A 17987-nucleotide genomic window follows, 5' to 3' on the forward strand; every position below is an offset into this window, starting at 1 on the left:
TGTGACAGAGCTGCACACACCTACAATCAAACCAGCTCAGACAGGTTCTGAAGGACCTGAGCTGACCTGGAATGACACAACTGACCTGTGTCCATAGGCAGGAGTGGGGATAGAAGTCCCAGGTGAGGCTGTTCAGGATCATTTATGCCTTTTGCTGCCCTCAGGGCCCTGAGAAACTTTGACCAGATCTTGGGGGGTGTGGAATGGAAGTCTTGGAATTGAAGAGAGAGGTAGGAATGTTTAGTTAAGACAAGTAATCAGCAAAAAGGAAGAAAAGTTGCGTATTAAGCTGGGCAACGTGAAGTGTATGTCCCAGGAGAAGGGGTAGCTGTGTTAGGTAGCAAATCTTGCTAGAGATAGTTTGTCATAAACAGTTTGGAGTCAGCTGGTTGCACAAGAACTAGGCTGACCTACCTTCATTTTCTGGGTGCCATATGGCACATAACCTTTTATTTGGAAGGCCCTGCTACCTTTCTTTCCTCTTTCATTTTGCCCTTCCCAGCGCTCACTCCCAGATTCCCCTGAAGCTCCTATTTCATCCAATTTTCCCCCTTCATTCCCACTCCTGAGACCTCTGCTCCCTGATCTAAAGAGTCAGGAGAATGGGGCTGAGGGATATTCAAAGCTTCTTAGAGCAGCCGCCATTCCAGTCAAATGTGCTTGTCCAATTCCCAATACTGTTATGTTCCAGCCTCACAGCAGATGTAAGCCATGATGCAGAGCCAAAATTAATAAGTTTGGCAATTAAGTGTTTTCCACTCCTTGACTTTGCCACAACTATCTCTCTAAGTGAATGTGTCTTACCAGCTTAACCTTAACAGAGAAGAATTAAGTCTTCTTTAACTTACGCCTCATGGTATATGTGAAGGATCTTGAGCCAGTTTCAGAAGCAGGGAAATTGTTGCTTGCATTTTCTGGTCACAATCTGTATCAGAACTTCTGATGTGAACATTATAATGAATTGATTGCTGTGTGAGAGACATAATTAACATGAGTCACGTGATGCATGTGAAAGAGGAAAGAAACTCCAGTTCTTGAGGTTGGCTGTCTGAAAGTACTTCCTTGCTCTTTTGGGGTGTTAGGACTTGACTGCTGTCTTGGGAAAGCATACAAACTCCTTTGGTTGATTGTAAGAGGCTAGGTTAACACCTGTGGCGTAAGCTAATGTATTCTGTTTTTTAAGTGTCTCTGACTTTGCTAGGAGTATACTGGAGACCTACTTTACTGAAATAAACCAAGAGGTTTGTGCAACTGTTAATTTAAACCTGATTTATAATTTACCAATTATATATTTTTTTAGTATGTGTATACTATAATAATATATAGTATAATTAGGAAAAAGGACATGGAATTATGGAGGGAAAATATGCTGGATAATATGAAAAATAATGTGAATATTAGAAGTATGGGGAAAAAAATGTCACATATAAAAGCACAGTGTTTCCTGCAAATATTTTACTGTCTATTCACTTAAATTAGTGTTTGAATGTTGGTTTTGTTTTTTTTTTTTTTTCTTCTCTAGGCTTCTGGGCACGTGATATAGGCAAGATGATTGACCTACCACACCCTCTCATACCTGTTCATCATCAGTATGTTGTGACATCAACTATCCCTGAAGTGAAAGCCCTAAAAACAGAATTGCCTGTGATTCGTGACTTAGAAGGATCATATTATCTAAGGCAAGAAAGAGATGGTCTTTTATTTGGTCCATATGAAAGCGAGGAGAAAATGAAGCTGCAGGATTCATGGGTAACAAATGGAGTCCCACCAGGTAACTAAGAACATTAAAACTTTAAACATGATGAGCACTAGCACACATTTCAATGTGTATAAATCCCAGGCTGTTATGGTGATGGAAAATACAAAATATTTGCAATGCATGATTGTAATTCAGAAACTTTTTTCAAAGAATAATTGTAACTCTAATAATGAAATAAGAGAAATACAAATGTGACATAAGAAAAGCCTGCTTGAAATAGGCACAACATACACATCTACAACATAATCTTAGCCTACTTTCTGAAGAGGTGGCTGTGCTTTGTGATTAGATGCAGTCACCAAATCTGCATTATGTAGCCTTTTTTGAATGAATAGGGATTTTTCTTAGTTACAGTTCTCTTCAGCATACTGACGGGAGCTCTGGATTTCTGCTGTTCCTGCAGGACAATGTAACTGTCAAATAGAAACAGCAAAGACATGTCTTAGACAAAATGCTGTGCTTGGACATAAGTGCAAGAGAGCTGTACGTTTGTATAGAATACAAAAATATCCAATGTCATACAGCTGCTTACTAAAAAAAAAATTATAAATTGCTGTGTTATATCTAGACTCCAGCTTTTCCTTCACTTCCAGACAAAAAGTTATACTAAGTCAATAGTATTGCTGTTTTAAAAAAATGCATGTTTCCTAAGAAAGAGCAATCAGTGTTGCTTAGAGCCCTGACTGAGGAGTGAAATAATTCACATGATTTAATGGAAATGATAAGTATATACAGGAAGCATGTTTCTTCCCCTCTCAAATTATTGGTATATTGAGAAAAATAATTGCGTGTTAATAATGTAGAAGAAAGTTTCTGTGTTCCTTCACTTCCTTTCTATTAAACTGTTGAATTTGCATGACCTTAGGGTTAAACAAATATGTATAAAGGATACTATAACTGCAGTGACAAATAAACTCGATGTTGTAGGTAACTAGGGTTTTTTGCACACTGTTTCTTGTGTAGGGTGGCAAAGGCTTGAACATACACACTGCTTAATTCCATGTAACTCTCATATAGAGAGATTGCATAGCTGTATTTAAAATGTATGTGTTTTTAGTGTAAGTAAGTATATAATAAGAGTCAAATATTTGTGCAGGTTTTGGAAAAGAACTTTTCGAGTCTGATTTAGACAGAATAATGGAGCATATTGAGGCTGCTATGGAAATGGTCCCCGTTTTGAGAAAAGCAGACATCGTAAACACAATTGCAGGTCCTATCACCTATTCTCCAGACATTCTTCCTATGGTGGGACCACATCAGGGTGTCAGAAATTACTGGGTAGCTATTGGTTTCGGGTAAGTTCTTTGTAACAACTTTTGTTTGTCTGTCCTATTGTAAAAATGGCGGTCAACTCAACCTTTGTACATTTTTATGGATTTGGCCATTGTTTTGCACATATTTTGCGTAAAATGTAATTTGAAATAGTCTTAATTACCACAATCTCTATAGTGTAAGCTCATCCTTCTCTCTTACTTCTTCTTCATAACTCAAACTATTTTTTAAATTTGTTTCCTCCTTTTAATCTGGAGGCAAATATCTGTGATGCTTTTAATGTGAAGTATTAATTTTTGGGTAAAAAACTGAAGGTATACTAACCAGAAGACCAGCATACCGTGTGACTGGCTGCTGAAGGAATACAAACCCAGTCATGTTTCTGACTGTGAAAGTTGAACTGAAAAATTACATTGCTGGGTATTGGAAGAAAGCAAACGAAGAGGACAGTGCAAAAATAGAAACAAGTGGTTTACTGGTGTCATTCTCTCACTCATTATGACATTTTCCTTGAATGTGATTTACATCTTATTTATTACGGCTGCACTGGAGTCAGTGGTAAAACACTCACTGACATCTCTTTAATTATCTTAGTCTGACCATTGAGTCAAGATGGATAGAATGAACCGATTACAATTCCAGGTGCCTGTTATTGAATACATTCTGTTTACATTGTTTTTCGAATTGCCTAATTTGCTGTTCAAAATCCAGCTCAGCTTTTTCCAGTTTTCTTTCATTCCAAAGCAAACAAACCCTCAGATCATAAGATAAGGCAGTATCACTAACATGCTTTCTGAGGTCCTCAAAATAAAAAGGCTTGGTAATTTTGCAATGATTCATTGTGAAAGGTATTCACCTTTGCTGCTTGGATTTAAAAAAAAATAATGTTATCTTTCAGTAACATTTGCAGAACTTACAGTTACAAAAGCGGTTTGCCTAGACCTTGTTCACCAAAAAGACTATTTAAGTTCATTACTCTGTGGCCAGACTTTGGAGCGTGTTTTAATTCATTGGTGTTAATGGAAGCAGAATCAAAGTTCTTTATATGAAAAACTGAAGACTAGTGTTACATGGTTAAATTTCTTTAAACAACTTATTTCAGGAGTTTGATTAATCTCTAAATGTTTAGTACACAGCTCACAATTACGTGGCTATCACTGGATTGCTTTGTCTGCTTTTCAGGGACTTTTGACTCTCTGTTCTGTGCTTCTGGGTCACTGCAGTGTTTCTATCAGTGTTGTAACTTTTTGTGTGCATTAGCAAATCCTTATCTCACAGTTAACTAGCAGGGACATTGTGACAGAGGACTTAGTGCTGTTAGATTAGGGGATTTTTATTATCTAAAATTAGCAGCTTGCTAGGCATTTTAACATGCAAAGAAGTTAAGTATAGTTAGCAGATTGTGTAGCACTATTTATTATTAAGGTTGCTCAATGCTTCCCATTTTTATTTACTTACAACTTTGAAAATGTTTACAAGATTAGGCTAGGATTTTAATCAGAAAAATTTAATTCAAAGCAGTGTAGCCATTCCATAACCTGGGACAAAGCCATTATAAAGGGGACCATGGTGTGCAGACTCAGATTTCCTAGGAAAAGGAATGGAATGAGTTGGAAACGGGTGAGAAGCAAGGAACTCATAAGTAAGACACAAGAATGTGACAGGAACAATGGGGAAATAATCTGTCGGGAGAGAGGAAAAACCAGAGAAGGACAGTCTGTGTTCATTAAGGAAATTTGCTCTAAATCATATGAAGACTGAGATTACTACACTGTACCACTCTTCACAGCTACTTGTAACGTCCTACCCCTGAACAACACATTTCATTTTTGTGCAGAACAATTGCAGTGGATGTATTAATACAATCAGCTCCCTATTATCTGAGGTAACAAGGGATTTGGGCATCCTGTGTAATCTAAAATCAAACCAAAATCAATGGGTTGCGCAGAGTCAGCGCTGCAAAGCTCTGTAGAGTGCAGAGACCACCCAGCCCAGGTGCAGGGCTGTACCTGTAGTAGCAGGGCAGTCTCCCCTGCGCTATCTTGCTCCTGAGGTTACCCTGCCATCAGCTCAGCAGTCTTCAGCTGAAGCTAAAAGCCTTCATTGTATTTGGTCTGTCAGCACTCACAATCGTGCAGTGGTCTCTTTGCTGTTGTTCCCCTCTGCTTTTGGCTGCAGTGAATGGTTGCAGGGAGGCTTAAACTGGCTAAGACTAGAGCTGTACTCAAAGGCATCATAGCCATGCTCATAAAGCTTATACCCATGAATAATTAAGAGTTGTTTAATTGTATTAACACCAGAAACACTTGCAAAGTGGCAGTTTACAAGCAGTCATCCTTACTGCATCAGCTGTGGTTACAGAAGCTTGTGCTGAGTCTGAAGATTTTTGCTGAACTTCCTAACAGGATGTGTTTAGCAGAATTACCTCATGTACTCAGTTTGTTATTTCTCTTTTATTTATTAAGACCCACTATTTCAAAGTAATGTTATTGATATTATGGATTCACACTTCTTATGCATATGCATTAGAATGAAATGATTTCTTAGTTTGGTTTTTTTTATAAGATCCTTACCTATTTTAATGGAGGGGATAGACTTCAGAATGTAAAGTTGATGAGCAGCAACTGAAGTTTATTTTAGCTTCTCTATTCTGCATCAGTGTCTGTGATTTAATTGCTGCGTGTTAATCTAAACTTGGTTTTGAACAGACTTACTTTTTTTCCAAGGATTTTTCAGTTGTGCTTATGGGAACATTTCACAACTAACTAGGAATTTATTTTCACATCTTGCCTAGGCAGAAAGATATTTTGACAATTTTTTTCAGACATGGCAAACTAATTCAACAGAGGTATTCCAAAAAGTTTTAAATCATTCGGTATTAATGATTATTTGTCATTAAACGTTTCAGTGTCAAATCAGAGGTACTGTTTGATCATACACAGACTGAGAAGCAACATGCACATATTGCAGCACAACAAAGTTTGTGTCCCCAGTTTTCTGTAACCTTGCAGGAGAAAGTTTCACACGTTTTTCCCTATGGATGTCAAGATATCAAGCATTCCGATAGTTAGAATTATGTACAAAATGTTTAAATACAGAAACCTAAAATCTGTCACTTTATAAATTTTAAACATCTACCTTTGCTGTCTAGAGTGGTTCCTTTAATGTAGGTTTCTGACAAGATATTTTGTCTACAGTCTGATTCGTCACATACTAATGTAGAAACTGGACAGGCTTTTGCTACAGATTGTTAGCAGAAATTTCTACATGTTTATTTTATTAGCATAAGCTTTCTGGAACCAGTTCTCTTTGTAGTTGTGGTTAAGAACAGAGAAGGTAGATCAGGTGAGAAAATGTGTTTCTCAATCTCTGGCACCGTTGCAAACAAGTCTTCTGTTTTTGTCCCCAGTTCCTCTACATTCTCTGATTTTCTGTGGAGCAATTTAAAAAGTACTGTTGGAATTTCAAATTCCTTAAAGCAATCTCTGCAGTGTCATCTTCTGACTTTTGCTGCTGTTGCTCTTGTCATTGGAATGTAAATACTCATTGGAGCTGCTAGAATGTCTCAGTATGGATTTCAAATCTGAGTCTGGTTTAATCAAACCTGATTGAAACAGAAGAGGTATTCTATGACTAGGAAGTGTATTTAATGGACATCAGAAGTTTGAAAACTTTCTTTAGTATTAATTGTTTAAGAGTGTTAATTCCCTGGAAAAGATGATTGAATTATGAATTTTAAAGAAAGAGCTTTTGCTGTAATCTCACACACTGAAGCCGCTGTACATTTGTGAGGACATTCTGCTGCTGACAATGGAGCAGTAGAAATATCTGTTAATATAAGTATGTAATCTCGGAAAACAAGACAAAACAGAACAAATGAAAAAAGTGAAAAATGTAAATTACTTTAGAGTGTGTGTTTGCAGTATGTGTTAGTAGTATATTTTCGTACTGATTTTAAGAAACAAAACATGAAAGACTTGGCACGGCAGGACTTTTTCCTGTTTTCAAGGTATGGCATTATACATGCTGGTGGCATAGGAAAGTACCTCAGTGACTGGATCCTTGAGGGGGAACCTCCATTTGACCTGATAGAATTAGATCCGAACCGCTACGGAAAGTGGACCACCACAGAATACACAGCAGCTAAAGCAAGAGAATCTTACGGTTTTAATAACATTGGTAAGAAGGTATTTATTAAATACATTTATGTCCTGAAGATGGATTCCAACAAAGCCTGCCTCTAGATTTCTCTGTTTATATACATGTTTTCTGTGCTGCTGATGATCTTAGCATGCCATGGCTTTTGAGGGTTTTTTTGTTTGTTTTTTTCTTTTCCCCTCTAGTTGGTTACCCTAAAGAAGAAAGATTTGCTGGGAGACCAACAGAGAGAATCAGTGGGCTATATCATTTGCTAAAGTCAAGATGTTCAATGGGCTTTCATGCAGGATGGGAGCAACCTCATTGGTTCTACAAACCTGGAGATGAGACTGGATACAAGTAAATGAAAGATTATTTTTTTTCCTTCCCGGAGAAATTGTCATGATAGCAAAAGTCAGTCTAGTTAAATTTAATGAGAAGCATACATTTATCATTCATTTCAGCTACAGATCTATATATTAGATAGATCTTCTATTCTTGCTTTTTCCATAGTTTAGAATACATGTTATGCAGATAATGCAGACATTTCGAAACACACATCGAGGTATCCTGTAACTGTTCTAGGTTTGGCATAGCAGCGAGCAACCTAGCTCAAGCTGGAGCTTGGAAAACAACTTGTTCATTATAAAACTGTATTTTTGTCCATTTCTCATTATTTGATCAGCAGCACAGTATAATGTTTTCATGAAAAAGCTCATTTCTCTCTAGTTGTCTGGAACAGAGAAGCCTGATCTTCTTTTCTTTTTTTTTTTTTCTTTACTCCTATGTGATTGCCCACCTAGTTACTTGCCTGCATCAGGGAGCTTCCAGCAAAGAAATATTTTCCACAGGGATACTGGAGTCCCAATCTAAATGAGGCTCATAAAGGAATAAAGAGACACACTTGGCTGTTCAGAAATAAAGCCTTTGACACCTTAAACTTAAATAAATGTTAAAGGATTTTAATTATTAAGCTATGTTAGACTAAAGAAAATATTGGGTAAGCTGCCTACAATTAGGAAAGTCTGTCTCTTTTGGATGATTATTAAACTGGAGAAACTGAAGACTACGTTTTGCTGAAAAGAGCACAAAATTTTAAGATTGTATTTAATGTGTCTAACTGCTCTGTTTCAGACCCAGCTTTCGGCGCACAAATTGGTTTGACCCTGTGGGTCGTGAGTATAAACAGGTCATGGAAAAAGTTGGTGTGATTGACCTGTCGCCATTTGGCAAGTTTAGAGTAAAAGGCACAGATTCTGTTAAGCTGCTGGATCATCTATTTGCAAATGCTGTTCCAAAGGTAAGTGGGACAGTGATAACTGTTGTAACGTAGGATTTAGACAGACAACCTCTGTTTCAGACATGGAAAATGAAACATAATATCATTGCATAATTTGTGTCAGATGTGTTGCATTTGTTTAAGAGCACAAACAGTGAAGTTTATACTAGAGCAGCCCCAAGTAGAAGTACATTTTGGCACTGATCATTGAATCAGAATGGCTGATGTTGGAAGGGACCTCTGGATGTCAACTTGTCCAACCCCCTGTTAAAGCAGATCACCTGGAGCTTATTGCCTAGGACTGTGTTCAAATGGCTTTTGAAGTATGGCTTGAGTATCTCCAAGGATGGCAACTCCACCAGCTCTCTGGGCAACTGGTTCCTGTGTTCAGACATCTTTAGAGGAAAAGAATGTTTTCTTATGTTCAGACAGAGCCTCCTGTGTTTCAAATCTTTATCTAAAACAAGCAAGTGAATCTCACCTGGAATTTTTTTACAATAGAATAGCTTGGCAGCTGCCTGCCTAAAACTGTGGTGTACTGTGGCAGCTTCAGGCACAGAGCAGAGCAGGGGAAGGTGTTCTTGCGTGGTCATAGCTAGATGTTGTATTCTTTCTGAATTCCAAAATGAACAGCTTTGTTGTAGGTTTTTTTTTTTCAAACGCTCCTCCTCATACTGACTGTTTTAGAGCTGGCTGCCTAGTGCAGGCAGGGCTGCAAATATGCAGGAGATTCAGCACTCACCTCACACCTGTCCTTTCTTCACAAGTGTGGCTGTTCATAGATCGTCACTGTGTGTTTCTGCGCTAAAAAAAGGCACGCTGTGACAAACTACCCCAGGTTTCTTATTCTTGGTGGTCAATTTTTCGTAGTGCTCCATGAGTCATTTTGTCTTTCTGCTTTGTCAACCAGTCTCATGTAGTGTCTTTAACTTTAAAGATACAGCTCCAGCAAGCAGATTGCTCCTTTCTGAATTGCTATAGACTTGGGGTTTGGTCATTTCAGCACAGAATTTCATTAAGTATTTGCAGTAGGTGATGGTTTTTAGTGCTTCAAACACCAAAGGGAGGAAGCATAGGCAAACGGTAAGTACACTGAGACTATAGCTATGAAGGTATATAAGCTCTTCTCAAAGGTCAGAGTCAACTGAATGGAAAGGATGTGCATGAGATTGGTATCTTAGGAGAAAGAAGAACCTGAATTGCCATGTAGTCATACTTTTTTACTGTATTCATTCTGTGATAACAAAAGTTTGAAAGTTTGTCTTCTGTCTAATTTGGGGTAGAGGTAGGGTAACTGTGTCATCAGTGGGCATTGATAACACTTGCTGAGTATATTTATATGGTGGAGGGAAATCAAGATTAAAGAGGAAATTATGAGAACAAATCAAGTGCTGTCTATGAAGTTTAATCAGCACTGCTAAGAGGAAAAAGAAAACTAGATGGCAAAGCAGAAGGTACAGTTCGTGAGTCCATTTAAAAATCCAACATTCACAACAGTTGGTTAATTTTTTTTAAGCTGCTGATTTTTAGTACCCTTCATGCTTGTCTGCATCATAAAATAATCCAGTGGAGTTACTGGAGATATATTTGTATCACACCCAGGTTGGGTGTGGTGTAACAGTTCGTTTGGATACATGTCCGGAATAAAGACAAGTGACAGAAATATTCAAACATGCAAAATATCTTTTATTACAGTGAGAATAATAATAATAATAAACTTAGCAAAGAGAATCAAAAGCTAAAAAAGGATACAAAATAACTACCTTATTGTGTGGCCTTAAAAACAAATACTATGAACAGCATTTATAATACGATATTAACTAGTAAAAAGGGAGTTTAAAGGGATACCAAAAAGGGATCTTAACACAATATTATGGATAACTATTAATACGATATTGGTTAGTAAAAAGGGAAATTAAAGGAAAAATACAATGAACATAAAAGAGGAATTAAAGGGACACTAAAGGGATATTAAAAAAGTTTGTTCTCTCAGTTGCTTCCTATCAATAAACTGTGCTTGCCCACACAGACAGGCCAGGGCTGTCAGGATCTGCAGCAGCTGGTCGGTGCCCGTGCTTAGCGGGCGTCCCCGCGGAGCAACACAGTCTCGGTGGTAGGATGAGGATCGCTCAGCTCAGCAGCTCTGACACCCCATTTTTATCAGTTCCACATTATACCACGTAGGGCCAGTACACAGTATAAGGTGATGCCTGAATGGCAGCCAAACACCAGCTAATCATTACCTCATGGCAACAGTCTGCGCGTGCCCTACTTGTAGGGCAAGGGGCGAGCGACCCCTGCCCACATAATCTTCCTCCCATCATCGTCTTTCTCACCCCTATGTATGACCTCTACCATTGTGTTTCAAGGGTAGATGTATCTATCCTGCAATGTGTAGCAAAACCAAGGAAGAACTCAGCTCTGACAATAGGGGATATCAAGCTGACTTGCTAAAAAGCACAATGGACCTTACAATTAGCTTGTGCCATGAAGTTACATTGCACCATACTCCAGCTGGTTTCACATCCTAATATGATTCCTTTCTCACGCCTCTATGCTCCATTGATCATCTAATTCAAAAGTACCCCCCTTACATGTGAGTAGCATCAAGTCCTAAAATTCAACTAAATGCCTGATAATATGTCAGTAACTATATTAATGTAATGTGACCTTGCAAAAGAATCTTAATATCTGCAATATTTTTCCTTTCTCCATTCATTGTACGGAATCTGGGCACTGACTAGGTGGCTGACAAGTTTCTGTGAAAGGAGAATGAAATAAGAGAGATTAAATTCTACCTCTGGAACCAGACCAGCACAACAGCTACAGCATATTCATATTTCTATTTATATGGATGATATATGTATGAACATGTATGTGTTTTGTGGGCACAGCTAAGTAACTGTTATTTGAATTTTGCCTCTAGAAATCAAGTTTCTAAACAGAACCTGATTCAAATGTACAGAGATGTAGATTCATAGTCAGCAACTACAAATAATATAAAAGCATACATAAATCAGGGCCACAAAAACATAAGCCAACTCGGTATTTCCTTCTTTAAAGTAAGGGGCAAAGCATATGTTATTCTTTTGGGATCTGAAAGACTTATTCACACGATTGAAAAAATATCAATAACATGTAGAATTTTTTATTCAAATGATGAGAGAACAAACTAAAGTTGACTGAATTTGCATTTAAAATGCATTCTTAAAACAAATGTAGCATAAGAATGCCTTGTGTAATGCATAATTAACAAATATTTATAAAGGTCTTGATTTATCTTATTTTAAACATTTCCGTTCTTAAAAAAATATGTAGTTTCCACTGCATAGCTTAAGCTTGGCCAGTTGTGTATCTCTCCACTCCTATTATGGCACAGCAGAGCAAACATGAAAAAAGTTGTTTTTTCAGATGAAGACATATAACCATATATTTAATGATGTTTAAGAATTGAAAGGTTTTATGTTGCTTTCTTAATAATTGCAAATTTTACTCTATAGGTGGGTTCCACAAATATAAGCCATATGTTAACGCCAAGAGGAAAAGTTTATGCTGAGCTAACCGTTTCTCAACTGTATCCTGGAGAATTCATGCTTGTAACTGGGTCAGGGTCAGAACTCCATGATCTGAGGTTAGTTCATTTTTTATGCAGTAAGTACATAGTGCTATACAGTTATATTAATATAGAAACATTTTTACTAAGTTCCAAACTCTTAGTAAGTACATAACAAGTTTTTCACAAAGTTCATGAGAGCTATACTCTTTATTGAATTTAGTTTCTTAGAAACTTGGTTGACTTAAATCCTGAAGTATAAGCAGTGGATTATTGCTGATGTAAAAAGATGGAGAACTTACTGACAGTTATGTAATATATGTTATCGGAGGTAGTTATTGTTTTGTTGTTGGACCTTGTGTTTGGCATTGTATGATGTAACATAGCACAGTTGTTCCTTTCTAGTCTGTTCTCTTACGCAAAAAAAAAAAATTGGCTTTAAACACGAATGACCCCAGAGGCACTGACCTGGCCCATAGAGATAGGTAGTGTAGTCTTCGTGATTGTGGTAATGTCTTCTGCCTTGGGCTTTGGGGTCACAAAGTGAAACAACAAAAAGAAAGGAAGTAGAAGCAGTTGCAGGATGACTTAATAAATTAGTTTTCATAGATGAGCATTGGAATTGACATTTCTAGTGCTGTTCTTACTGGAGGTTGCTGGCAAAGCAGTTAATCAAAATTAATCAATGCCTAAAAGACTGAAACTTGCTACCCTAACATTCGAAGAATACAAAGTATTTTTGAATGCCATTTAGTATACTAATCTTGAGTACTGTTTAATAACAGTCCCAGAGGAATCAGTAGGATTACTGGCACATTCAGGAACCAAACAGCAGAGTCAGGTCTAATGTATTTAATTCTACAGATTTCTGAAGTCCTGTTTGGTACTCCCCTATGACAGCGATCTGGTAACACTGCAGAACAGTCTAGTGCTTAATAAGATTTTTAAATATACTAATTTTATTTATTTTCTGAGCTTCCTGAAAGACAATTTTCAGTTGTTGTTTTTTATTAAATCCAAACTGAAATTCCTGCCAATACTTTAGCTACTACATTCAGAATGGAACAAGTCTTGTACATTTTTGTTGTCACAGAAATTTATTTGAAGATTTCTTATGTTTATTGTGCTTATTGCTTACTCTTTTTGTAGGTTGACTTTTTACTAACACATTGTGGATCCAAAGCCAAATCCATTGGCATTGTATGAGATCATTTCTTTCTCTTATCTTGAATATACTGTTCCACCCATTTAAATTCTCTTCTTTCCTGGCTGTATCTCAGATGCCTGTGTTGCTGTACCAGTGTTTCATGAGAAAACAGTGTTTAACATCAATGATGGATTTGACTATCTAATGTAGCACATAGTTTTGTTGGTTATGAGAAGGTGTGGCACTGGGAGCTGCTGGGGAGATGAACACTAAAAAAAGTTACTCCTATTAAAATCTTATCTAAATCAGTTATTTTTCATAAGAAGTGTAACATCAGTGTTGTGTTTTATGTGCAGATGGATAGAAGAGAAAGTAACAACAGGTGGATACAAAGTTGAAATAGAAAACATGACAGATGAGATGGGGGTACTTGGTGTAGCTGGTCCATATGCACGAGAAGTCCTCCAGAAGTTGACAAATGAGGATCTGAGTCATGCTTCCTTTAAGTTTCTCCAGTGTAAACATCTGAAACTTTCCAATATTGCTGTTATTGCTATTAGGATATCATACACAGGTAAGCAATAGAAAAAACATGCACTTAAGGAAAAAGACAATTAATAAAATAATAAATGTCACTAAAATAATGTTGAAAAATAAGTCTCATCATGTATTCTTAAGAAGTAGGTTCATTATATTTTACATATAAATGTGGGAGGAATTACAGTACATTGATTTCCAAATGTGATATGGTCAGGGTCTGTGCTGAGTTTTTCCAAGACCCTTTTTTCTAGAAATACCCTATAGTGTAAATATTTATTTTGCAGAACAAAAGGCCAGTTCTGATAACCTCTGTGGTATTTGCTGCAAAACCAACGTCAAGAATTGTTTTTGGATTACTGTATATTAGTGTTTGTCATGTGCTTTGAAAATGTAATGCTGTAGTGCTTAGTTTTTGTTTTTTTTCAGTTACTTTTTATTTTTATTTCTTTTTACATCCATCTCTAGTGTAATACATTGAATTCAGAGCATTCTGAAGCAGCTGAAGTCCTTGTAATTCATATTCTCTTTCTATTGTGCTAAATATGATACAATGCACTGATTCTTATTTACACTCAGTTACATTTGCTATTCACTCGCCAAGTCATCATCTGGTTTTAATGCCCTTAAACTTAATTTATCATTGTAACTTCATTACATGACCTTTCCTTATCAGTTATTCTGATTTTTCCTTACCCACAGTTTTCAGTTAACAGTTTAAATTAGAATAATGGAAATTATTCTAATTTAAGTAAGTCCTCTGCTTAATACAGAGGGCTCAAATCCTCTGGTGGTTCTTGCAGGGAATGAGACTTGCTATATGTTAGGAGAATTGACCCTAGAGTGTGAATTAGCACTTACAGCATTGATCCCCACTTTTCATCAAGAACAGGAGTGTATTTATTAGGATCATTTCATTGAGTAGATGAAACCATTAATCTTTTTTGTATAACAGGTGAATTGGGCTGGGAGCTGTATCATAGAAAAGAAGATTCTGTAGCTCTTTACAGTGCAATCATGGAAGCTGGCCAGAAAGAGGGAATTGATGACTTTGGAACATATGCTCTGAATGCTTTAAGGCTGGAAAAGGGTTTCCGAGCCTGGGGGGCAGAGGTCAGAAAATCTTCTTTACTATTCCTTCTGAGGTTTTTGGTGAGGAGGAGGGGGGGTAGTATGTTTGTTGGGGTTTTTTTAATTTATTTTTATTTAGTTATGACTGTATAGCTTTTAGTCAGAGTTAGCATATTTGTACCAGTTTCTCCATTTCGCTTGAAAAGAAAATTTACTTTGAGCAGGAAAAGCTGCTATAATTCTGACTGGTGATTTCTAAATAAAAATAACTAGTGTACTCCATTGCAATGCTGGCAAAGAAACACTTATTTCTATTCATGTATGGTTTTCCCTCTTGCGTATAACAAAATTATGAGGGTTTTGCTGAGCTCTGGTGTTTTAAAATCAAAAGTTTGGCTGACAGATTCTGAAAACATTTTATTTCTGTAATAACTGTGTCCTGAGAGGCCAATTATTCTTGCTTCATAATGTCTTTGGAACTTTTTCATTTCCCATTAGCTTGTTTCTGCAGAATTTACTCACTCACAATAAAGAACTACTCAGGGGGTCTAGAGAATTTGGGGAAGGTCAGTATAATTTCCGCTTACCTGAAATTTTTCCTAATTCCTTTTGAAATGAAAGAACTCAAGAAGGTAAAATGGCAGGCATGTAGGGGTCCTTTCTGTTTGCCCTGTGATAATTATTTTCATTCTTTCTTCAAATGCTGCCGAACAAATTATTCCCCCTGCACCAAAGGGGAAGGTGGTGAATGAAATTGGCTGTGTTTTATTTTCCTCTCCAGCTAAGACATTCTGCTGTGTTGTAAAAGGTGTGCATACCTCAGTTATTCAGTCTTCTGCAAATTCCAATCTCCTTTGATGAAAAATCCTGTTTCTTACTGAAATGTGTTTACTTTGCATATTGAAATTAGATGACTGATTTACATATCTATATATTAGGCACTATAGTAGATACACTGTTTAAATTACATATTGGAAGCTTTCAGTGTATTCAAATGGAAGTTGTAAGTATGCAATATGGAAGACATTGACACAAGAGTAGATAGAAGTATGCACAGAAAGAAAAAATAAGCCCACCAGCCCAAAAGCTATGATGGACCCTCATTGCTGGATCGTGAATTTATATCTTTTAACAGATGAACTGTGACACTAATCCCTTGGAAGCTGGACTGGAACATTTTGTAAAGCTAAACAAGGTATGTCTTATTACTTTCAATGTGTTCTATTATGTCCAGGGTTATTCTTTTAAGTGTTTGAACATTAAAAATGTCATTATCTGGAAAACAAAATGGGTTTAGAAACTGAACCGTGCAACTATAATTATAAGGATAATCACTTTATAAGTACCAACTTGTTTAAAAAAAAATTTTCCCATGTCTTTTTCTAACATAATTATGTTGCAAATACTAAATGTTTTTGACATGAAAAATAATTCTTTGTGATTTATTTTCAGAGAGAAACTTTAGTCATATACTTTTGTAAACATATAGTATATATATACAAGTTGAACAAACCTGTTCATATTTTGAAAATGTTTTACCTGCTTATTCTTGTTAAAGCAGATGCCTCTAGGATCGTTTTCCCTGGCTACCGCTCTAGTACAACAATTATTGAAAAACAAATATATTTTTTAGAAATGCTGATTGACAACTGACAGTAATAAGTTAAATATAATCTAAAATAATATTTTGGTTAAAAAAAAATTAGTTGTTCATAGAACTTCTGAAGAGGTCCTCTGCTCATAACTTTTTCCCACCGGATTTGAAGTTTATAGAATGGAGCTAGTTGCATTTAAATGTGCAGTAAAAAAGATGTTATTCTATCTCCTTTTATCAGCAATCTCACTTTCTTGTATTAATATTTTGGCAATTCAAATTCTTTTCTAGTCTAATAGATACAGAAATTGCTTGTAATTCTCTTTCCTGGTACAAACTCTGTCAAATAGAGGACCTTTCCATGAAACTTGGTGAAATCATGTCCTGTGCAGATCTAAAGCCATCTGCTGCTATCAATTAGTCCATCAACTCAAACAGTAGTTTTCTGCACAATGGAAGGGAAGTTTCTACTGTGAAAAACCTGGTCCTAGAGATTTCAAGTGAGGTGCGCTATTTTCAACTTAATATTTTGCCTCCGTTTTTTATCTGTAAAATGAAGTGCCAACATTTTTATGTAAGGGAGATCAAGAAGAAAAAATGTTTGTGAAACATTTCATCTTTACAATGATGTAATGTAGTACAGGGACAAACTGTTCTTATTTATGCTCTCTTTATACCTGAAATGGTAATAAGTCAGATAATAAATCGTCCTTGATATTTTTGCCATGTTATGTGGAGGCACTGTAGAACTGGTAGAAAGAATGCAGAACTTTAAGTTACATCTCCAAATAAAAAGCAAATGTTAAACCTTGCATAGGAAAGAATTATGGAGGCATGTTAAACCTAAAACAATGCTTTTATGAGACAATTTCACCAACGATTAACAGCAACAAGCCCAGGAAAGTGATTTTCCTCCTCAGCTGTTAAAAGTTCTTCAACCTATGTAGGATTGAGGAAAGGTGCTCCCAGGAGTGGCAATGGCAGTTCTAAATGCAGTGGAGTTACAGCTGTTTACGCTGGGGAGTATAATTTTGCCCTAATCAGAATAAGTGACACATGCTAGGGAAATACAGAATCCTAAGATTATGCTGTATTTGCAAAAGAAAGATTTTTCCATCTTGAGGAGAGATTAGCAGGATTGCAGGGATGTGCAATAAAAAAGTAATATTACTATTACTCATTTTTCTTTCCACTTCCTTTTGATACATGTTTGTTTTCTTTTTTTTCCCTCTTTAGTGTAAGCAGGAAAGCAGCCATAAACAGGGAAAGCCATTGCTTGCCAAGATGCCCGTGCAAAACATATGAAGGCACTAATGTGCATGAAGCACTTGATTCTCTAATTGCTCTGCACACTTCTCTGCAGGGTTGGAGCAGTTCTTTGGAGCAGATACTCACACTGTAGGCAAATGGACATGGAATGAATCTCCAGCAGAGATGCAGGGTGTCAGCTTAAAACATTTGCCAGTTTTGCTGAACTAATGTGAAAAAGGAAATAATCAATTTTTTTTATTGACTCAAATGAGGGCAGTTGTGACTGTATGTTGACACTTCGGAGGTACCTGAGCTTATTCAGATATTTGAAGCATTTGTAGTATGAAATGCAGTGTGAGATTATTTACTCTGCTTCTTGGCAGTTTG

At 36.6% G+C, this 17987-nt stretch overlaps 1 protein-coding gene across 2 annotated transcripts in view; it reads left to right on the forward strand.

The window, feature by feature from the left end:
• Positions 1-17987, forward strand: part of DMGDH (dimethylglycine dehydrogenase) — a 42401-nt gene that overhangs the window by 14786 nt on the left and 9628 nt on the right. For both annotated transcript variants that reach the window (XM_039384398.1, XM_027709938.2), the window contains exons 6-14: positions 1523-1771; positions 2856-3054; positions 7041-7210; positions 7375-7528; positions 8303-8468; positions 11948-12078; positions 13504-13721; positions 14640-14797; positions 15891-15950. In XM_039384398.1, the coding sequence (XP_039240332.1) occupies positions 1523-1771; positions 2856-3054; positions 7041-7210; positions 7375-7528; positions 8303-8468; positions 11948-12078; positions 13504-13721; positions 14640-14797; positions 15891-15950 (1505 nt within the window). The remainder of the gene's footprint in view (positions 1-1522; positions 1772-2855; positions 3055-7040; positions 7211-7374; positions 7529-8302; positions 8469-11947; positions 12079-13503; positions 13722-14639; positions 14798-15890; positions 15951-17987) is intronic.

This window comes from Pipra filicauda, unplaced genomic scaffold, assembly GCF_003945595.2.
Source record: "Pipra filicauda isolate LSUMZ 115617 unplaced genomic scaffold, ASM394559v2 scaffold34_size3990699_pilon, whole genome shotgun sequence".
NCBI classification, from domain to species: Eukaryota; Metazoa; Chordata; class Aves; order Passeriformes; family Pipridae; genus Pipra; species Pipra filicauda.